Source organism: Orcinus orca, chromosome 16, assembly GCF_937001465.1.
Source record: "Orcinus orca chromosome 16, mOrcOrc1.1, whole genome shotgun sequence".
Classification (NCBI taxonomy): Eukaryota; Metazoa; Chordata; class Mammalia; order Artiodactyla; family Delphinidae; genus Orcinus; species Orcinus orca.
Window position 1 is genome coordinate 11,791,460 of NC_064574.1, and position 23,814 is coordinate 11,815,273.

Here is a 23,814-nt window from a genome sequence, read left to right on the forward strand (position 1 = left end):
CACTTCCCAGGTGTCCCGTGTGCAGTCAGTTGACTACCTTGCTGGGGGCAAGCCAGAGCCACCCTGTAGGGCTGTCCCAGGACAGGCCAGCAGAGGCTGTGGGCCTGGGTGCAGCCAGACCCTGCCTCTCCCCTCCCCACCTCTCCCAGGCCGTTGCCCTCCCACCCTTGCGTCCATCGAGGCGGCCCTGGCCACAGGAAGTCCTGCCTCCCACAGGCCTCTCCATGGCCCTGCTGCCCCAGCAGCCTCCCGCGTGACTGGCAGGACCATCCGGGGGCACCGCCTCCCCAGGAGACAGGAGGAGGCTGCACGAAGCACCCTTCTCGGCGCCCACCCGGTGAGGCCCCAGCTGCAGGGCTGAGGCCTGTGTGCACGTGGGCTCCCCGCCCTCCCCGGTGCCCAGAGGCGCATAGGTTCTTGGTCCCACTCCATTCTTTTCCTGGAATTCTCTGGCTTTCAGCTTCCCAAATCCACACTTCCCTGCTCACCACCTTCACCCACAGAATGTGAAAGGCACCTTTCTCTCCATTGTCTTCATGAATAAAGAAACAGGACCAATGACACAAATTTGACCCAAGTCACGTGCCAGCTCCCATCCCTCTCATCCTCGGCCCTCGGCGAGCCCTCAGAGGGAGCACGCCAGCCCCCCCTGAGAGTGTCAACAGAGGCCCTGGGAACCGGGGCACAGTCGCACTTGTTCAGCACCTGCTCTGGGAGGCCCCGCTGGACAAGTGTCTCTCGAGCCCCAGAACCGGACCCGGTGTTCCTGTGATGAGGGCCAGTTGCACGAAAGGCCCTGGGGAGTAGGTTCATGGGCCAGGACTGGGACCTGGACACCAGCATTTAGCAAAGTGCCCGGGGAAGATTTTGATGATCAGTTTAGCCAGAGGCCCCGGTGGGGCACACACTGTGTGTGACCTGCTTTCTCATGCATGACCGTTCCAGTGTCCGGCCGTAACAATACACCCTGATCCCATTCTTTAATAGCTGCAGAATATCCAACACAGGGAGAAAGCACGACTTATCTAATCCCTGGATACACAATCAGCTCATCTCTAGATTTTCACCATTAGAAATAATGCCACCACGAACACCTCGACCTGTACATCTCTGCACACCTGCTTGAGAACTCCTGCTGGCTGAGTTTCTAGGTGTAGACAAACGTGGGGTCAAAGTGTGCACTAATCTTAAACTGCCCTCCAAAACTGCAGGCACCAAGGGCACTGCCTCCACGGTCTCAGGCTCGGGCTAACCCCCATTCATCCTTCAAGCTTGTGCACAATGCCACCTCCTGCTGGCAGCCTTCCTTGACCACCCAGGGAAGGTTGGGTGTCTCCTCTCTAAGGCTGACCCCCTCAGCGTGCACCTCCATCACACCCCTGTCCATGGGCCACCACCACAATCTACTGCTCCCTTGCCAGTAAGATGGTCTAGAACACAGACCAGGGGCTCCAGTCTAGTTATCTCGGGGTTTCACATGCATCAGTAGGTGCTCAGTAATCTTTGTCAAACTGTAAGGAAGCAAAACGGCAATCAACTCAATCAAGACCACATGAAAAGGGGGACTTCCCTGGTGGTCCAGTGGTAAAGAATCCGCCTTACAATGCAGGGGATGTGGGTTCGATCCCTGGTGAGGCAGCTAAGATCCGACATGCTGCGGGGCAACTAAGCCCACACGCCACAACTACTGAGCTCGCGCACCTCAACTAGAGCCCGCGTGCCCTGGAGCCTGCGCGCCAGAACTAGAGAAGAGGAAACCCGCACGCCACAACTAGAGAGGAGCCCACACACCTCAATGAGGATCCCACGTGCCACAACTAAGACCCAATGCAGCCAAAAATAAATAAACAATAAACAAATCTTAAAAAAAAAAGACTACATGAAAAGGTTAAGTACCCCAAGACCATTCTGGGGGCTGAAGGTACGTGGTCAAGCCTGGATATCAGTTTCAGGACTGGCCTGAAGTCCAGGGCAGGTTTCTGTCTTTGTCGCTGTCATCACCGGGCTGGAAGACCTGACTCAGTCGCACCAGACCCCTGATTCCAACAAGCACCACCAGGTGGTGCTAGATCCCCGCTAAAGCAGTCACTTCCCTGGGCCAACCTGTGGCTCAGTCAGAGGCTCCTCCAGCTGGGGGAGGAGCAGGGACGGTCCAGGGGCCTGTTCCTCAAGAACACAGAAGCACCGTTTGCCAAGAGGAGGCTGGGTCCACAGGGTTTCAATATCAATATGTATTTCTGGAACAGAAGGCCATTTCCCCTCGCCCCCAGCAAGCCAGGACCCTCTCACATTACCTTTCCAGGCTGCAGGGGGCGGTTAAGAGGGTTCTGGTTTCTTCCTTGACGGGCCCGTCTTCTTTAACCTCCTCAGTCTCAGCTGTCACCCACTGGTGGTTTGCGAAGAACTCCTTGCACTTCCCATTGTGTGGCTCCAGGATTCGTTTGGGAGGCCGGGGAGGTGGGGGGATGTGCTCGGGTGGAGGCTCCAGGTCCTCGTGGGAGAGCTCTTTCCATTGTTCCTTGAAAAAGCAGCAAGAGGAAGTCCCGTGAGATTTCACGTTTGGCTGATCTGTCAGGAAACCTGCTCCCCTTTAAGTGAGCAGAGGTGAGGGGCCCTCTCAGCTTCTCGGGTCTCCAGCCATGTCCTTGGAAGATGAGATCTTATGAAAATAAAGTCTATTCTCCCTATTAATGATCTCTATGTGAGCACTTCAAAGGCAGAAATTGGAACATGGTGAAACCTTCCACAACTTTTTAGCTATTTAAACACGAAGCCCAGCTATTTCCTCTGACCCAGGATACTGTTTCAACGTTTACAATGAACAGCCTCCTTCTTTACAGGCAAAAATTTAAAACCCACACACCTGGATTAAAGCAAAAGCACTGCTGACCTGTACTGAAGAGTCTCCCATGATGAACTTGGCGCCTTCGATCACAGCCAGGTAGGAGAAACGGAGCTGGTCTGCTGTCTGGATCAGTCCCATCCGAAATTTCCGCATTTCTAACAGAACTTTCTTGATATCAACAGAAGAAGGATCTTTCCTTTTGTCCATCTGAAAGCCAGAGAGGAGACACAGCTCAGTGAGGTCCAAGCCTCAAGTACAACGTGACTGTATATGTCCTGGAGCGTGCCAGTTCCTATTCAGGAAAAGTCATAGCGAGGAAGGCAGAATTCTAGAAAATGTGGCAAAATTGGGACCATTTGAGCACAGGGGCAAAATGAGAGGGAAGGGGATTCTCTGGATCTTCCACATTAAAATTAAGGGCCTCCCTTCAAATGAAGCTATTTAGGGTAAAGCTCCTTTCATGGGAAGGAAGCTATTAAAAAGTGAAGATCAAAGCTAGTTTATTGCAGAGACAGTTAACAGAGAAGCTGTGGCTGGGCCAGACTGGAGGTTAAAATGTGCTCCCTTCTCTTCTCGGGGTATTTAAGGGCCTTCTTACCAGCAAGAGGCAGGTGTCAGCCAGACAGAAGGTCCCCGATCTGCCGATGCCAGCACTGCAGTGCACCACAATGGGGCCGTACTCCATGCTGAGCGACCCCGACTCGCGGACTTTGAAAAGAAAGTTCAGAAACGAGGCTGGCGATTCAGGGACTCCAAAGTCAGGCCACGTGGTATAATGGAAATGTAAGATCTCTCGAGTTTCTTGAGACTGGAAGAGAAATATACTCATGACGATTCTAAGAGAATCACCTGTACAGAAATCATTAATTCCAAGTAAGCATGAAGTGCCTTTCCACCCACCTAACTCCAAGAGTAGCCTTAATTCTCAGATTTTTCTCCCCGGGTCCACAAACCCAGTGAACAAATACCAAGCCCCGAGTGGACCCCAGGTTGCTCCTGCTTCAACTGCCCCTCCTTTAGGATGGAACAGTCTTGCCCACAAGAGCCCTTGTCTCCAATGTTCCTCTCACTTCTGCCGTCTTCATGATTACAACCGATTTCTATCCGCCCCACAAGTCAAAATGATGCTTCGCTGCCACCCACAGCAATCTTGTCATCAAAGGCCTCGGGGTTTCACATGAAAGAGTGGAAATGTAACTGCACGTGTGGGGCACCAGCTCTGGGAAACTCGGGGCTTTCCTTACAGGACTATCTGGATGCCTCAGAGAATTGTCATTTTACAGAAAAAAGTTACCAACTCAGTCTCCAAAGACAGGAGGCTGCCACGTGTGGCTCAATATCCAGCTGAACAAATGGTCCACGATGAGGAGGAGGATGCTGACAAGACCAGCTGCACTGGCCCCACAAGCGGAGCGCTTACCGTGTTCCAGTGTGGGCACGAGAGCTCACTGGGTTCTCACAGCAATCCCTCGAGGCATGTAGTCCCGTTACTCCCATTTTCCAGATTAGAAGACTGAGGCTTGGCAGCTAAACCTCCATTAAGTGGGGGAGCAGGAGTTTAAATCTAAGCTTGGTTGACTCCAGAGCCCACTGCAGGAACTCTTGAAAGGAGGAGGACCCTGGCCCTTGTCTCCTAGCCCAATCTGCTCGCTGTGGAACAGAAAGAACGGCCTCTGGTGCTGTTTCCAGCTCCGCTCCTTCCTCTGAGCCTCTGAGACTCCACTCCCAGGGTGGACAACTGGTCGCCAGGAGCAATGATCAAAATGTAGTCCTTGCTGAGGAGAGCACCCAAGATTATACTAAGGCAAGAGCCCACAGTAATGGGAGCCAGTCACAGGGGAAGTAAGGCCTGCAGACAGGAACCACCCCAGCTGCGCAGCGCCAAGGGCCAAGCCAGTGCCTAGGTTACCTGGACAGCAGCTGATGGTGAAACACTTTGGGCCAAAGACCCGCTGACTGACAATGTCTCCCTTCGTTTGGCAAATGTCCATAACGTGCCTCCCGTGTGCCCGGCACAATGAGGTAATGACCCCGCGCCCTGCCCTCCCAATGCTCACAGCTTAGTTACAGCAACCTTCCCTGACCCTAGTGTGATGAAAACGTGTGAAAAGGACCCACAAAAACAGCAAGGACCTAACATCAGCAGAGAACACACACGTGTCGCCCTGCACCAGCTATTACACACACTGGTATCTTTCTGCAGAACTGGAAAAAATCTGCTTATGACATTAGGATAACTTATAGAACCACACCAAACAATTCCATACTTTCCTCCCTAGAAAATGATCTCCTTATATCCTTTAATGGCTTAAAAGAGAAATGTGTCTTCTATTTATTTTGGAACAGAAAAGCACTTAAAAATAGATTTTTTAAAAAATGGAATAAGAAGGGCTTCCCTGGTGGCGCAGTGGTTGAGAGTCCGCCTGCCAATGCAGGGGACGCGGGTTCGTGCCCCGGTCCGGGAAGATCCCGCATGCCGCAGAGCAGCTGGGCCCGTAAAGCCATGGCCGCTGAGCTTGCGCGTCCGGAGCCTGTGCTCTGCAATGGGAGAGGCCGCAACAGTGAGAGGCCCGCGTACCGCAAAAAAAAAGGAATAAGAAAACATGCCAAAAGCAAGTTCCTTCTTTTAATTCTTAAAAAGGTGTGGGTTACCTTCTGTTTACTCCCTCCCTCACAGCTGCCCACCTCTTTCTCAAGGAATTCATTCTAAACGTGTGCTTGGCCAGGTACACGTCTGACAAAAGACTTTTTCAAAACCACGTCTGTTTGGAGCAAACAGATCTCCCCCAAACCTCCAAGCTGCTGCCTCTGCTCTGCCACGCAAACAGTACAAACCTCTTCTGCTCTGTCCAAATTCTGTTTCCCTCAAGAAGCAAAGGAAATTTTCTCAAGAGTTTGCCGGAAGTCACTTGCAATGTCAGGCTTGCAAACGCTCAAAAGCATTAAAAAAGTCTACCACGTAATCCTCCAGGCACATACCAACCCACTGCCAACATTATTGCTGAAAATCCTCCGTATCAAACCCCTCCATAAATCACACCCCGAGAGCCTGCATGCGGCTATGGCCGGGCTTGGGGCTCCAGCGCTAGTGCACAGGGGGCGGCAGGGGGACCTGGACCCACTGCGCAGCTGCATTCCTCCAGAGCCACGGGATTTTAACCTCTTCTCCACTTCCAGTCACCTGCGTAAGTTCTCGATCTTACTTCGACTATTAATCCCACCCCAGGCGTCACGGTGACTATAAAGCAGTAAACTGAAAACTAAGATGCAAATAGAATCCAGGGGCAGATTCCTCCTCTTCAGCCCCGGCCCGCAAGCCCCAACACCAGTCCCACCGCCCCCAGATAAATCCACGTTCCTTCGACCCCACAGAACCTGTGAACCCTTCCCGGCACGTGCTCTGAGCCTATGCTGCTCTCACACTGCACACGGACCACCTTCTGGAAGGCTTTCAAAAACCCTGACAGGGGGGCAGACATAGACGCAGTGAGAACGGTGCCCTTTGCCTGAAGTCTGACAATTTGATATGCTGGGGCCAGGAATCAACCCCAGGCAGTCTGATTCCAGGAGGCAGTGGCTGACCGTGTTTGAGGGTGTCCCCAGGAGCTGCCGTCAGCTCCCTTCCACTGTTCCCACTACAAGCATGGTTCCCCAGAGTGATGGCTCCGGGCGAATCATTCAGCCTCCCCGAGGGCAGGGTCTTCCGTGATGCCGCTTCTAGCACACTGCCCAGACATATTCCAAGACCATCATTTAATGATAGCTGGCAGGTGGTGTTACAAATTCTCCCCACACATGGGCTTCCCTGGTGTTGCAGTGGTTAACAATCCGCCTGCCAAGGCAGGGGACACGGGTTTGAGCCCTGGTCCGGGAAGATCCCACATGCTGTGGAGCAACTAAGCCCGTGTGCCACAACTACTGAGCCCACGTGCCACAACTACTGAGCCTGTGCTCTGGAGCCCACGAGCCACAACTACTGAAGCCCGCGCACCTAGTGCCCATGCTCTGCAACAAAGAGCAGCCTCCGCTCGCCGCAACTAGAGAAAGCCCGCGCACAGCAATGAAGACCCAACGCAGCCAAAAATAAAATAAATGAGATAAATAAATTTATTAAAATTAATTAATTAATTAATTCTCCCCACACAAACAAGCCCAAGACTTCATCTAGAAAACTTTCACTGACTATGAACTGGGAGTCAGCCCTGGAGGGCCCTTCTTCCCTCACTTCAGACTAAAGAGACTGTGGACCACAAGAGAGGCCCACGTGCTCTGCTGGTATTTAACTCACAGGCCATCACTTTAGTCCCTCTGCAGTTGCAAAGGCAGGAGCAGGAACAGGTAAGGTTTAGGTCAGAACTCCCTTTTCCCTAAGAACTGGTGTTAACTAGTGTTGGGAGAGAGCTCTGTGGGGAAGGAGGCAGGTGAGACCCGCCCCCAGGCACCTCTCGTCACCCGGTAAGTAAGCAGGTAAGCTCTACTCACCATAGTGCTAAAACTACTTCTTGCTCAGAGCACAGAAAACCACTGGCATAAACAACTGGTGTTCAGTAGTATCACCCAAGTGAAAAGACATCTCAACCAGTAACTGTCTGAAGTACTTAAGCACATGCCATACTCACTGTGAGGTTTTCCAATTCTAGTTGTCGTACTGTGTAATATGACTTAATATCTTCAGAGATCAATGTCAATTTCAAATTTGTGTCTTCAAAGATCATTTCTTCTTCTTCTTTTTGTGGCCAGTACTGTGCACATTTTAACTAGGGGAGAAAATAACATTGAATTATTGTGAGCAACTGACAGTCTTCCTATGGAGGTGTGAAGTACCGTCCACGAGCTTTATGATAACCCAAAGACCCAGGGTTTTCTGACCTTGGAGGTCGCCATCAATGTAACCTGCCTGCCTCCAGAGGAGATGGGGAGGGGGTCTGTGAAGATCTAGACCAGGACTAGTCAGGCAGACAGGACTTGCACTTCCAAACCCAGCTGCCCCAGTTTTCCACACAGCAAAGTGTTCCAGGGGTCTGATCCTCTCCCTATCACCCATGAAGGAAGCCAGATGGCACACAAGGTTTAGTCTCTCATGAACTACTTTATGTAGCCATTTCAAAGGTTATCAAGACCCTGATGGGTGCTCTCGGCATAGCGCAGACTCCCTACCCTGGGGACGATAACCAAGGCTAGAAGAGACCACATGAAACACCGTAAAAAGCTTGAAGGGCTGTAATCAAATGCAAACCAGAATCGAGAAGGTTTGCAGAGGGGTCCTCCAAGGCTGGGGATCACCCACTGCCCCACCCCACCCTTTCATTCTGGTTCGGTTCAGTTCAGAAAAATCCCTTGTTGTAGTTTAAAAATTTTAGAAACTACTTGATGCTCTTGATTTAAACGTAGCTCATTAACATTTTCCTTAAAGCAAGCAAACTCCCGAAGATTTGGTTTCATTTAGAGTTCAAGAAAGAAAATCTGAGTCAAATTTAGTGGCATGTTTGCTTGAGCCAAGTGTCTACGCCAGACATTTCTGGTTGCTGATGACTGTTCTGGATAAGAACAGCAGGTAGATGGGGGCTAAGCTGCCAGGTCCATAAGCCAGAGGAACCGACATATGTCCCCAGACAGAGGGACCCTCAAAGATGGTATGACTTTCAGCAAATGAAATATCAGTGTGTGTAAACAGCTCTTTGGGAAATGGTACAAGTTCAAGACCCTTATAATTCAACATGCATTGACTCAGAGGAGCCAGGAGGCTCTTGAAGAGGCTGAAGACAGAACAACAAAAGCCCATCGGTCCTGCTTTAATGAAAACCAAAGCAACAGAAAAAAGGGAGGGAAACAAATTAAGAAACACCACACTGAGATGCCAACACAGCATCAAACTTTATGGTTTCCGAACAGAAGGCCAATAAGAGCCTGGACACTGGCCTGTTTTAAAGTTTTGGCCAGTTTCACCCTCCCTGCACCAATGGTGAGCGCCAAAGATGAACCCCTGGAACAGAGCCCATCTGTCAGCACCAAAGAGATCCTGCCACTCAGGACACAGAAGCATCAATGGCATGGCACGATCCCATGCTTAGCCAAAGTGGGTGAGGCAGATGACAGCAAGACTTCAGGAGACGCTTAAAGGATGCATTCATTCCCACACTTCAAATCATTAGACCTGTGTAATGCCTTGAGACTCCAGAAACAGATTGCCCTGGTAGGTCCAAAACCACGTGTGCTGGAGTGGGCACCCAATTCAGTGAGCAGACCAAGAGTAAAGCAAAGAAGCAGAAATGCAGAATGGCGAGCTGCTACCAAAGAAGAGGCCAATGTTTTCATGCCTCATGGGCAGGAAAGGCAAGTCTTTTCAACCTCACGTCCACACAGCAAGCAATCACTTTCAAAAGCAAATATAAAGCCTTACAAATCTCTGTAATCTGGGTAAAGAGCAAGACTTTGGAACTCTACAGCTGAGGAATTCTGGCACACACTAAGTGTCAATACTTATTTAAAAAACAGGAGTTCTTAAAAGAACTCTTAGGCATCTATAGCAACATGCCACGGTCTGCTGTCATTTCCTGTAGAAATTTTTATTGTAAACATATGCAACAAAACAAAACAAAATAAGCACAATATCAACTACTTCCTGTTATCCTGTTTAGTTGATACATAGTGACCGGAAAAGGCGATTTATTTTATTAGAAAGCAGTCCTTCTTCAGGGTTAAAATTGAGGCATGTTTTGGGTTGGCACCAAACAGCCACATGGCAGTGCCAAAGTACTGGCATCTGTCATACCTGCTGTTACCACCATGAAGGCGGGTGTGAGAGAGTCCTTGCTTGGGTCCATCTAAGACAAAGAGCTACGCCATCTTGAGAAAAATCCATGAAAGTCATCTGGGGTGACCCTGTGATGGGTGATTTGGCTGAAAGAAGAATGAACACAGAGAACTAAAAGCAGAGTACGAGAGAGATGCACAAAGCCTAAAGCACCTATGATACAAAACCTAGTGTCTCGGGCCTGAAAGCACTTGAAATCAAACAGCATCTTTAGTAGGGATTTCAGGGGAGAGATATGGGCGATGTTTCTGGTTGAACATGGCTTTGCTACTTCCCCCTAGACAACAAGCCCGGCCCCTACACACATGCACTCTATCCCATCATGTCTAAACTCAGTTTTTAAACTGAATGAATGAGAACTTTGGCCATTTGGATGACCTTAGTCTAACACACACGATCATTTTCTGCACAACGGTTTTCCAGGAAGCACAGGGTCCCAAAAGGGTAACGGGCAGGTCTGCCAAAAATACAGGGAGAACATCTACCACTGTTTGGTGAAAGAAGGAAACCAGAAAACAAATATGCATTACATGGAAACGCTCTGCAAGCTGGTTTTCACCACGGGCTGTGTGGAGAAGTTATAATTAGATTAGTTGAGCAAACAAGACAATGAAATTTCTTATAATTTTCCCCAGTCAGCCCTTATGGGGTGATAACGTTGAGGCCGAATTAAAAATGTTTATCCCAAGGAAACTTTAAGAACCATAAACCATACGTTGCTTTCCATGCCAATCTGCAGGCCCAAAAGACCCACAGTAAAAAGAAGAGCTGCAAGGGAAAACAGGGATTACTGTCACATCATCACAGTAAACTACAATAAAAACCAACTAGTTTTTTTTTGTTGTTGTTTTTTTAATGGCCAACATAGCAGTCCAAGGGGAAAGGTTGTCACAGTGGATCTGTGGTCCATTTACGTTCGGCCTTGGGTGGGCGACAACCAAGAGCAGGGCCTGGTGACAAACATGTGACTGCAGTACAGGGCCACCACTCCTGGTGTCCTGTGGCAACAGTAGCTAAAGCAAACCGCGTGCAAATAGCAAAGAGGTTTCATCTGAACTTTTAGTAACAAATAAAAGGCAAATGCTACCATATCTGATGATTTTAAAATAAATAAGTCATGATTTAATATTCTCAACCCTCCATACGACTACAGAGTGTTTCTCAACTGAGGGCAATTCTGCCTCCCAGGGGACACTGGACAATGTCTGGGGACATTTCTGATGGCTTCAACCTGGGGTGGGGGTGATACTGGCATCCAGTGGGCAGAGACCAGGGATCCTGCTAAACGCCCTCCAACGCACAGGCCGGCCCCCCAAAACAGAGAGCGATCCGGCCCAAACGTCAGCAGCGATGAGGCTGGAAGACCCCGAAGGGTCATCTGTGCTCAGCACCTGCACCGGCCACCGTGTTTCACTTCTCCTTGAGGAGTGCGTGTATTGCGGGAACCTCGTGTTTTGTTTCTTTACTCAAAACTGCTGACAAGAGTGGTGATGGGTGAGGGTTTGCTTCACATTTGCAACTTCACATTTTATTAATCAAGCCACTGCAGAGAAAATCAAAAACCACTCTCACTGTAAACATTTTTTTCTAAGACAAGAAGCATCACTGCATCAACTGAACACTCAGGTAAGCTCTTTACACCTGTGAGTGTGGAGCGAATAAATACTCTCTTTCAAGAAAAGGAGGCAGAGGCAAAAGTATGATTTTAAACATGTGCTGTCGTACGAAGGCCATTTGTTGTAACCAAGACCGTTCCTTTCCGGGTGCGGGAGGGAAGAGGCTTTGTGGCGAGTGCTTTACTGCTTTAGGTTTTCACCGCTCACATTTCCTTTGATGTGTTATTTCTTTGCACTTGTATTTTTTCCCTTTCGGGCCACGACTGTGCTTTCTTCAGAGGGGTGGCGTCTCCGGAGCCTTCATGTTCTCCTGGCAAGCCACGGCCGCATCCTGACACAGCCAGGACAGCTGCGACAGCAGTGCCCCCGCTGAGCCCCAGAGAGCACAGTGCCAGCACCTGGCCGGGCCTGGGCCACACGCTCCTCCCGGTCTCCGTGCTCCTCAGCCCACCTCCTCCCGGGGCCTCCATCTCTGAGGCTGCGGAGCCCCGGCAGTGCTGGTGCTGGCTGCGAGTGTCTGCTGCTGGCCGTGTCTGGTGCTGGCCGTGAATGTCATGGGAAGCAGGCGGGAGCCAGGGGGCGGGGATACGGCATCTATTCCCTACTTCAAAGATGCGTGGGGAGGGAGAGCACAGCCACCGCGGCCCCAAGGGAAGCAACGTGGGATGCCGGGAAGTGGGGCAAGTGTGATTCTGATCATTAGCCCAGAGAACTGGCAAGAAACTTAAAAAAAAGAACAATTTAATAAAATAAATAAACGTTTGTCCTGGCTGGAGTCTGGAGACGGAAGGCGGGGCTGGGGGTCCAGGTTAACTAGGGCCCAACCATACCCGGTCCAGTAGCCACATTATGCATATCTGGGAGGCAGGGGGAGCCCCAGAAGAGTTTCAGCTGTGAAGAGGTGTGGTGAGACTTGCTTTAGAAAGACCATTCGGGATACAGGACACAGGAGAGACTGAGGAGAGCCGTTGAGGGGCAGGAGGTGGCCTGAACAAATGCACACCTCGAGTCCACGTTGCAAAGAACTTGGAAGAAAGGAACACACACCCTGAAGTGAAGCACAAGCAGACAACGTCCACACTAAAGAGGTGTGGCCAGGAGCCAAGCGTCTGGGGATTTTATGGAGGCGAACCCAGGGTCCAGCTGCTCCCACAGCTCAGGTGCGGAGGGGCATGCTTTTACCAGCCAGAAAAAGCAAATATGATGAAGATACAGTAGGAACTTGCTTTTCAAAATAAAACTCCGCTTACACAGCTCCACAAGGCAAGCACAGCAGCACACGAAGCAGGAGAGAGACTGAGAGGTGAGAGGAAAGCAGGACACACGCATCACACACTGGAGAGACTGACTGATGGGGGCAGGGTGGAGAATAGGTCAAGGGCAGTTTGACTTGTTTCCCTCTTTTAAATTCACCTACGTATCTGACTTGTTTACAATAAACATGTATTTGTATACTGCTTCTTTATGTTTTCCTAATAGAAATAGAAAAGCAACTCAAGGAAATAAACACGGACAGATGTCGACTTTGTGGACTGGCGTCCACACGGGCAGCGATGCAAACAGTGGATCAATCTATGACTTACCGAGCCTTTCTCCATCACTCTGTTGAGCATGACAACGCCCCTGCTTTTCTGCTCCCACACCATCTCCCAAAAGTGACCGCAGGTATTGGGCAAAGGGCCCTGCAAACACACAATGCACAGTGTATGCATTTTACACACAAACACGTTCCAGTGCAAGCTCACTGCTGGCGGTGAGTGGATGACAGGGCCCTCAGGCAGCGTGGTGGCCATGGCTGGGACAGGGACCCGCCTCTCCCTGCCTAGTGGTAACCACAATTTTATTTCCTACCACGCGGTGAAAGGTCATTTCTGCACCTCAGGGCTGGTTCAGAGCTGAGCGATGGAGGAGAGAAAACACAGACTCTGCTTTCTGGTGTGGGCTGGCCAGCTGAGGGGCTCCACTGAGAACCATGCCTTAGGGTGGGTGGTATAGCGAATAAAACTGGCTGCAGGGGAGAGGCAGTGTGGGGAAGGGGTCACAGGGACGCTTCCGACGGCTTGGTCCCAGCTCCAATCACTTACTATCTGTGTGACCTCGGACAAGTCACCCCACCTCTCCTTGCCTCAGTTTCTCCACCTATTCACAGGGTTGTGAAGATTAACTATGTTCATATATCAATACTTATTAGGCCTTACCACAGTACCTGGAATACAGTAAACACCCAATAAAATGCACCGATTATTATTACTATTAATAATGGTTAACCTGACCACAGACAGCCTTCATCCTTGGACCAAGGAACATGAGATGTGGACACACAAATGGTCAGGCGGGTGGCCCAAGGGGTATGGTGTCACCGAGGCATGGGGGGTAGGGGTGCCTGCTGAGCAGCGGGGCCTGTCTCACTCCAGCCCCCCTGGCAATGGGCACAGATGTTTACTGGATATAGGGTATGAATGCCTCGAGTTTGCCTCAATTTTTAGTGCTGCCTGGAAGGGACATCACCTATCACCTGCACGACAGAGCATGTCACCTCCTCTGGCCAGCACCACTTCTTCTAAAATGGTTTCCATTCACTTTCATCCAAAATCTCCTCAGTCTTTACATCTTTTCCCTTTAAGTCTCACCGCGCTTCCCTCGACCACGGAGCCCTCAGTGCCCTCTCGCTTCCTTCCCTGAACTTATCTGGGATTTGCTGCCTAAACCTGACAAATCCTGGCTCCTTAGGGTCTCAGACAATAGCGGATTCCATGGTAACCCCTTCCAGCCAACTGACAGAAAAACGGCTCCAGGAAGGCAGGAATCAGGGGGCCCATGGCTGGGCACGAGGACCCTATTGCCAGGTCCCCATAGCGGTGGCTCTTGTTACTCCCCTGCCCCCATACTTCACCCCAGTTTAGAATGGGTCTGAGGGATTAAAAATCCTGTAAGATCTGAAAGGATACACGCCAAACTCAGCCAACACTTGAAGATGGACATGAAGGCCAGCACCTGTGACATTATTCTCTATGCTTTAAAAAATATTTCAGTCATATTGTCTAGGGATGTAACTCTGGGGTCAGGCTGCTTCAATCCCGTATGTAAAGCTCAGGGCAGAGGGAGACCATGTAAGCAGTTGGATATAACCATGGTACAACCTGACAAACAGACAGACCTTCAGATGTGCCAAGGAAGCGCTAGGGCATGGGGGTGGGGAGGACAGCGGTGTAGAAGTTTCCATGGTGATTTCCTAACACTCCATGTGACTTTACAGACCCTATCTTTGCTTTGGGCTTCCTGACCCCACACCAAAGCTGAATGGCTGAAATTAGGAAGTAAGAAACTTGACTACTTCTAAAAAGAGAAGTTCCCAAGAAGCCACTTTTGCCTCAACCTCTTCCCACCAGCCTGCCACCACCAAGGTCTCGCTCCTTCTCATCCCCACCCCAGAGGTGCTGGGAGGACCATGCGCTGAGGGCCCGGGGACTGACGTTCCATACACTGACTGGGGGGCACGAGGGCCAACTGTGGTCACGTGCGGAAAGGAACTGGGACAGGACAAAAGGGACAGTAAAGAAGGGCCACCAGGGATACGCCCTGCCCCAAAGCAGAATTTTTTCACTGCACTTTCTGGTTTCACTGTCATTTTAGTCTCCGAATATTAACCACAGCTATGACGTTCACAATCACCCTATAACGCAAACCCAATATACTACTGATAAAAACTGATACGCAATGAAAAAACAAAAATTAGGATTAAAAAAAGAGAGAGAAACTTAGACTGTTTAGACCAATTTACAGGTAACAGATTAAGACGTGAGAAAATTACTTAAAAAGAAACTCCTTTATCCCCTTTCCCAGATACCCATGGTCTTTGGGTCATACACCAGTACGTGTTTCACAAAAGGTTATTAAACCACTTTTATGATTTTTTTTCCCATAAAGATGCCAAAAACCAGTGGGAGTTTCAAGTGGTTGTGCACGTTTGTTCACATCACCTACCCCCTCCATACACCCCACCCCCCGCAAGAAGGAGGACCATGCAGAGGAATTCTGAATGGCCATCTGGATAGATTCCTCGCCTATTGCTAACCCTCTCAGATTTCCACGAGCAGCACTGGACACTCTGAGGCGAATACTTACGGACTCAACACAGGTACTGCTCTTCTCTAGCTGCTGCCTCTGTCGACAGACCACAGGCCACTCTGGCATTTTACTGCTGTTTTCTATAAACCCAGCAATGCCATACTTCCCAGAAAAGATTCATGTCACGACCAGACTGAATCTCGGAAGGAAGACTTTTTCCTTCCTTGTTGCCTTTTTGGGTTGTTTAAAACCTGATCTTCTAAACAGATGTGGCAGATTTTATTTGAGGTGTAGACAACAGCACTCTGAAACTCTTACGCTGACATCAAGTAAGGCAAAAACCATTAGAGTCAAATTCGAACAATCCGTTTACCTGCGTGAGAATGTAACTCCTTTGGGCTTCTTCCATTTTTATCAAACTAGCATTGATATAGTCGTTATCTTCTTGATGAAGCTTAATCCGACTATGGTCAACTGAAAGGCAAACCAGAACTCAGAGGTTAATCCTGGAGGACCCAAATGTCCACACAGGCAGTGCGCCCCATGGGGAAAAAGCAAGAAGGTGAGTTGGTGGCACTCAGGGCGTTCACATTGGCTGAGGCCAAGCTGTTCTAGTTGAGATTAGTTATCAATATGGGAACGACTAGTATTTTCAGAAAGGTTTTTGGAAGTGTTTGAAACTTAACATGAAACAGCAACAGAGGCAAACTATACTAAAACACAGAATATGTCCTGTTTGGGAAATCTGTTTTTAGGCTATATGGTCTTATGATATTTGTTACTGTCCCCACAACTTGGAAGACCGGGGAAAGGGGATGTCAAGGGATCTGTTCTCTGATGCCTAATATATACTTTTAAAGGGTAAAAAATACAGTGGCTTCAATCTTTAAAAGGGAAAAAAAAATCCACCAAAAATTCCACCCAGTCCCCAGAGCTCTAGTTGGTACAATGAGCTAAGTACGTAAGACTTACGATCACACCTCAACCTCACCTATGCCTAATGGTTCAAAGATTAAGTGGCTTAAGTATACAACAGTGTGAAAAGTCATACCTTGAATTCCTTGATACGAGGTTTTTTTTTTCAAAGTTCAAGTATAACATAAATCTCATGATCAAAGACACTTAAAAGACAGTTTAACTGGAAAAAATAAACTCTGAATCCAAAACACTGAAAGTCTATTAAATGTAACTTTCAGAAGAGTTTTTAAAAGTAAGCTTGTGTTTGGAAGGTCTGCCCCAGGTTACTGAAAAAGCACAGCCCCCTTTTTTTCCCCTTTACCATAACTTTGTCACAAAAGCCATGTTTCCCTGAGGGTAAGCCACCTTCCTTATCCTGCTAGTGCAGCTAACAAGAGCAGGTGGGTATTTTTATTTCTGGTACAACACAATGGACAGTAAACTCAGGTGACCACCCATAAATAGTTCTCCCCCTGCCCAGTGGGAAAGGAAAAGTTAATGGGGATAAGTGGTTTGGGGCTTCCTATTCAAAAGGATTCCAAAGAGATGTTTTAGGAAATTAGCCACTGTTTCGAATAATGTTTCTCATCATAGAGGGTTAATACAAACTGAAATACTTGGGTAATATTTAAGTGGGTCATGGAGATAAGAAATCTCAAAAAAAAATTATGACCGGCACTGGTGGTTATGTGAGTGGATTCAAACAGCACTGGGTGGTGACCTTGGGCAAACAACCTACTCACCGAGTGCTGGGTTTTTCACCTGCCAAATGGAAGATAATACCCAGTCCCCAGAGCTTCCACCTTGAAACATTCTCCCCATTTCCTCCATAACCTTAAAAGAAAATCACCTTTTCTACTGAAGAGTAGAGGTAGGGGAGAAAAAGCAAAATATAAGGAGTAAGATTGGGTGAGGGTGAAAAGGTTTGGGAATTGCGTCTCTGGAAGAATATTTTAAATGCTGTTTTTTTCTCTGTAAAACTGGTTCATAAAACCATTTAGATGAGCCTTGATCAAAAATGTAGAAAAGGAATATTAAAGACAACATTACTGCCTAATTCAGAGCAAGTACAGCAAAGGCTAGAGACCATGGGCATGGCCACACCATGTGAAAGGTGCGGACAGTGATGGTTCTTTCCAGTTCAGGGCGGCTGGCCAGGGCCTCACAGCAGCATCACCTGAGGAGAGGCTGTTAGTATTATTTTTAAATAAAGCCTACGAGGTGCCATAGCCTAGACGTGCTCAATCAAGAGTATTGGGCATTGGGGCAAAATCATGTGTCACTTGACCTAGACCCGCGCTTCAGATGTTCCTGGCGAGCACCTTCAGTTAGTGACCATCTCAACCGCAGCCAACATTCACGAGTGAGACACTGGGCTAAGCGGCTGACGTGACTTTATTCATCTTCGCACAATCCTGAGATCCGCGTTGACTCCTGTTTGACTGACGATCAGAGGAGGGGGCAGCCGGCCCAAGGCCACAAAGCTCTGAGGGGCAGGGACCGTGGCAGCCGTTGGAGGCAGACTGCTCCGTGCCAACTGGGGTCCGACTTCGCGCCCCTCCCGGGAACCTGGGCGCTGCACAGTTCAGGGCAGGAGGGCAGTGAGCTTTGACAGGCCGGCGGGAAGTGCCTGGCTGGGGACTGACCAGCTGCATCTTCAATGTCCCTGGCAGAGAGCAGTGCCGGGGGAGCTGCTGGCAGCCACAGCCCTCACTGATTGGCAACGGCCACATGGAGGTGAGCCAGAAGGTTCTCTGTGGCCTAGAGGAGGTGGCAAAGTTCACGTCCTTCACTCCCCTCCAGGTTTTGTTACTTTATACAAATTCTAACATATTTGGTTATTTACTTTCGAGATATCAGCAGACTGAGAGCCAATTACTCAGAAGGCAGAGGAGGATGCCAACGGGCACACTGAGAGCTAATGGCAGGAAAGAGCTTGAAAAATGATGATGGCAGCAGGGGGTGGGGTCAACAAGCAGAGCTGACTGCAGCTTTAGTTGAGGGGGTGAACCGCTCCCACCCTTTAATGCCTGCGCAGGGCATCGTTAGCAGTTCAATACAATGCTCGGGGTCTAATAAGACTTTTGCTGAGTCACCCAGAAGTGGTTATATTATGCCTGCTATACCCTGCTTCAGCTCGTAGGAAAATGATTCATCATTAAAATAGTCAAAGTGGAAAAAAAGTGCTTTGAACTTAGCTGAATTTTCCAGGAACTGAAACCTTACCCCTTCTACAAGGGTGGAAAAATGAACCATTACTATAAGTCTCTAATGCCTTTATTATAGGAAACAATCAAGTCATAAACCTTTACTGCTATCAATTTATTACCAAACCCCGGGGCTAAAGGAGTCCTGACTGAGAGGTCCTGCAGCTGAATGGAAGCAGAGTAACGGCGATGTGAATACTTACAGGGACTGACATCTCTGTACCTGTTTCGGTTTTTGTTCTTAGGAAGCTTGGCCACTCTACATGGGAAGTCACTGGCTTCGTGTCGGATATCCTACAAAAAAAGGATAAAGAGTTCTCCCTTGAAATCTCTGGCATCAGGAATTCATCTAGATAGTTAACTGAGCGTGGGCCCTGTGCCGGGCACTGAGGAAGACCCAGCACAGAAACGGACATCAAAGGGAGCCACGCAGTGTGGGAAATGCAAGGTGCTAATTCAGAGGCATGCCCAAGGTCATGGGAGGAAAAGAGAAGGACAACTGGGGTGGGGGGAAGTGGCATGGGGCTGGGAGCTGGAAAGACGTGGAAGAGGGCAGGAAGATGGGGGGGGTGGGCACGTTTCACTCAGGAACCCCCAGCACGGCAAAGGCACGGGGGCTGGAGTTCACGTCTTATGCAGGAACAGTGAGTGGGCCGGTGGGAGGAACAACAGGCCTGGGGCCCACAGGTGGGTACAGGCCAGATCTTGGAGAGCCTTCCAAGTCAGGCCTGGGAGTTCCATCTGTAACCTTTTGTAAAGCTACAGTTATCAAGAGCAGATAAAATGCCCTTTTACGCCAACAAACTATCCAAATGCTTTCCTAGGAGATGGTAAACAAATCCCATTATACCAAACTGTCAGAAAGAGCAAGTGCCTGGACTAACAGAAGATGCACATTATGCGTCCTGCTACATGGATCACACACATCTAATTTTGCTCCCCTAAATCAACACCCTTATAATCCTATTTAAAAGGCTTTTCCTTTAAGTCTGTATTTTACTATACATTATTAAAAGAAAAGCTCATCCAACAATGTGAATATACTTAATGCCACTAAAATGTACACCTAAAAATGGTTACAATGGCAAATTGTATGTTATGCATAGTCTATTACAACTTAAAAAAAAAAAAAAAGACGAACCCACAGTGAGAGAACAGGAGAGCAGATAATAGCAACACAATTTTGGAAGCTGGAAATCAGACTGATTAGTTGTTGGCAGGCCTGAGAAAGCTCAATTACAAGCCAGCAGTGGGGAAAGCAGAGAACCATCATGATTTCCACCACAGAACCTTCCAAAGGCGCAGAAAGTGTGCTTCTCTGGAAGGAGGGGTGGGATTCACTGCAGGGGAGCGGGGCAGAGCTGCCTGAGGGGAGCAGCATCTTCACTCCCACCGCCCCCTTCCGTGCTGCTGGGTGACTGCTGCCTCACAACTCTGCAGAAATCTGGAGATTTATTTTCTGGAAGATGTAAATCAGGGGGCAGAGTGCTCTCTAGATGATCTGAGCAGACAAGAGGAAAGACCAAGAGATGCCATTACAGGGGTACGGAAATAACAGCCTACCTGCACCTAGAGGCCCAGTGGCCATATCTGTGCTGATAAGCCCCTTACACCTGCTCAGAGCTCGCTGCAGACCCTGTAAGCCCCTATTCTTCATCATGTACACACCACTGATTACAAGATGTCAGAGGAGAGAAAGCCTCTGATACAAAAGAGATTTAAAAGAAAAACAAAACAGGCAAAAAAGCCCCTTAGAGGAAATAAACTGCAGAGAAATGAAAGCTTAAAATATATACATTATTAATATACTCAGATAAGATACTGTATCCATGGATTAAGAACAGGATGTTGTATACAATAAAAATGTCTCTTGCAACTTAAAAACAAGATGGCAGAAATGATAAGCTTAACTGAAGAGTGATAAGATAAAGGTAGAAGAAATCCTACCTTTCCAGAAGGCAAAGCCTAAATAAATAAATAACAATAATGGAAAATTAAGCAAAACAAAATATAAGAAAAGAATACATTAAAAAATAGTTCAAGGAAATCTCCCAGACACATCAAGTGCTCATCAAAATGATAAAAACAGATCCATACTGAGACACACTAATTTGCAATTCCAGAATCCTGCAGACAAAAAGAACATACTGTAAGTTCCCAGGGAGAAAAAATAGTTCACTTTCAAAAGATAAGGTAATCAGATTCTGCAAGAACACTGAAAGCTGAAGGGCAATGGCGCAATGCCTTCAAAATTCTGAAGAAAAATGATGTCCAACTTAGAGTTCTATACACAGCCCAATAATCAACAAGAGAGAAGGGACAAGAAAAACATTTCAGATATGCAAGGTCTCAAAAACTTTACCACCTCTGCCCCCTTGCTGCAGCAATCCACTGGAGCATGTCTTCCACCTGAGTGAGGAAATAAACCAAGAAAGAGAAAGATGTAAGATATACAGGACAGGGGTCGGGGGGGAAGGATCCAACACAAGAGCAAAGGCACAGGAAATTTCCACAAAAGCTGTGACGGGGGAGGCCCCAGGATGACAACCATATACCAGCACTAGGAGGCAAGCAGCCAGATTGGCCCAGAATGACCCAAGAGACAGACGAGTCAACAACATGCCTTTGTCCCCTGTACCAACCGTGACCGAACGAGACCACCAAAGGGAAATGAGAAGACCTGAAGTCCAGAAAACAGGGAATCCAACTGAGAAGAAAAGCAAAGAAGTCTCAAAATGGTAGCTGTGTGGCAGCCTACAGACCCAGCGACCCAGACCAAAGAACAGAGGTCCCCAGTAGGGACGCCTCCAAGACCAAATCTGAAGCTGAGAAATCACCTGAAACTGCTCTGTCCGAAACAGCAGCCCAGCAGCCACGAGCCACACGTGGCTATTGAGAGCACTTGAGATGCAGCCAGCCTGAAAAGAGATGTTGCGCAAGTGTAAAAATACACATTGGATTTTGATGACTTAGTGCTAAAAAAAGAAAGTAAGGTATTTCAGATATTTGAAATACTGACTATTGGTTGAAATAACGTTTTGAACATATTGGATTATGCAAACTGTACTACTACTTTCATCTGCTTCCTTTTATCTTTCTTACTGTGGCTACTAGAAAAAGCAGAATTACACATATGGGTTGCGCTGTATCTCTATTGCATAGCACTGACTGAGCTTGTGGAAAATTGTTTTGAGAGGCTATCAGAAGCTATGGGAAGAATTAGCAACAGGTAGAAAGAAAACTCTACAGATGAAAAAAAGGCAGGAAAGTATTAACTACAGGAAAATCTATTAAAAAGGAAACAGTACAGTACAACACTATCTGTGACTGTGTGCATAGGCAAATAATGTACACAATGAATATGGTTTTAACCAAAAAGTATAACATACTGGGAGAATGGGGGAGGGGAAGCAAAGTGGGAAAGCAGAAGGAATGGCTGTTTAAGAAAGTGAAATCCTATACCTTAGGAAAGATCTAAATCAATGAATCCAAAGATAAGCATTTTCCTTAGAAATACGGAAATAAATACAAGCTAGAGTCAGCAGCTCAAAGAGTTCAAAATAGTCATCCATGAAGAGAAAGACTGGGGAACAGGGAGGTATGGGCAGCAAGTAACTGGATTTTATTATAAGCTTATCATGGTATTATTTAAGCTCTTAAACCATGTATACATTCAACTTGGATTTAAAAAAAAGAATGCCCACATTCTGCTATTCTACTTATTAAAAAAAACTACAAAATGACAAGGAGGAGTTTTTGACTCATACTAGAAATGAGATAATAATTTAAAGCTATGATGATATATTATAAGCCCACTTGGGATTAAACAAATTAGTCCAGTAGTAACTTAGCCATCACATCATTTATGGATGAGATTAAGCTTTCAGGGAAATGCTACACAACACAGAAAAATGACTTGAAAAAATAAATCTCAGTTTTAAATTTCTTATTCTACTTGTTATTTGGAAGTGTTTAGCAAAAGGTACGAATTTTGCCTTGTGATGTGAAACAATCTGATCACTCCAGCTGGTGTGACTACATGAAGATGGAAGAAATCATTGACATGGATAAACCACTGAACTAACAAGTATTCATTCTGAGGAAATAAGGGCCAAAATAGCAACAACAGTGTGCAATTGATTTTATTCAGCCAAAGGATTTATTAATCTGTACTTTTTTGGTGAGAGAGAACACAGCAAAACTCGGAGATACCTAATAAAAATAGGAGTTATTCACACAATACTTTTTAAAAAAGAGATTCTAAAATTAAGGTATACTCATAGAGCAAAATGCACAGATCTTAATTATGTATTTCAATTAGTTTTTCTGACCAGCTTTGAGGTATAATTTACAAATAATAAAATATACCCAGTTTAAGTGTTTCTCTATTTTAGAATGGCATATGGGAAATATATGCATGCTTTGAATACAAATATTTACATTTCATTCAGTAAAATAAAATGCCAGGATTAGAGTCTTAAAATTGAGGAGTGATAAAGTACCTTTAAAATTAAAAGTAACTACCAAAAGTGGTTTAGAAGAAAGCAGATACACTACTGTACCACAAACCTTTACAGAACTACAGCAAAACAAGATTTCTGTATTCTAAAACTGTATCAAAGGTAAGCTAACCTTCTAACTGCGGTAGAAAAAGCAGATCCCTGACTGATGAACAACTTTAAGGAGACTTTCATCCCAAGCATGAAGTATCCCTAGAAGATCTTCGATTACTCTGACCAAAGATTAAATAATCCACCAAAGTATGTAAAATTTCCACACACACAATAAAATAAAGGCCTTAAAGCTGATGATGAAAAGATGAACGCTGGGTAAACTGAGGAGCCAAGCCAAAAAGGAAACAATAAACTTGCCATGAAACATACTCCCAGAAGCATCCCCTAAAAAATACCTACTGAACGTTTCAAGAATCATTCAAAGTGTACCTCATAATTTCAGGGATGGGATCACACTAACTTAGAAATGTTACCAGTGGGAAATTAAATATACCAACAAATAGATACCCTATCCATTTCCTTCCCTCAGACAGTTCTTTACTGGTTTTTTAGAAGCTTACTTCCTATTCTTAGTGTAGGTTTCAGAAATGTCATAGAACGAAACATCATATGTAATGGACGTCAAACGTTCATGCTCTCTTGGAGAATAAATCTGATGATGTGCTACCGAAGCAGAGCTCAAGTTTGGTCAAAGCTTACAGGCAAATGGTTTAAATTACACTGTATCATTTTATATGGGCACCCAAAATGATCTGACTCATCTCTATAGTGAACCGTTTTCATGAGAGGAAAA

General features: G+C 47.2%; 1 protein-coding gene across 5 annotated transcripts in view; it reads right to left on the bottom strand.

Annotated features, from left to right (window-relative positions):
* The window catches only part of PTPN1 (protein tyrosine phosphatase non-receptor type 1), a 68,133-nt gene that overhangs the window by 3,952 nt on the left and 40,367 nt on the right, over nt 1–23,814 (bottom strand). For 2 of the 5 annotated variants that reach the window (XM_033411187.2, XM_033411186.2), the window contains exons 2-9: nt 21,345–21,425; nt 18,711–18,801; nt 15,717–15,817; nt 12,859–12,957; nt 7,465–7,602; nt 3,444–3,653; nt 2,891–3,052; nt 2,295–2,518 (exon numbers count right to left, since the gene is read on the bottom strand). In XM_033411187.2, the coding sequence (XP_033267078.1) occupies nt 2,295–2,518; nt 2,891–3,052; nt 3,444–3,653; nt 7,465–7,602; nt 12,859–12,957; nt 15,717–15,817; nt 18,711–18,801; nt 21,345–21,425 (1,106 nt within the window). The remainder of the gene's footprint in view (nt 1–2,294; nt 2,519–2,890; nt 3,053–3,443; nt 3,654–7,464; nt 7,603–12,858; nt 12,958–15,716; nt 15,818–18,710; nt 18,802–21,344; nt 21,426–23,814) is intronic. The other 3 variants (XM_004282899.4, XM_049698666.1, XM_033411188.2) reach the window with 2 other exon arrangements.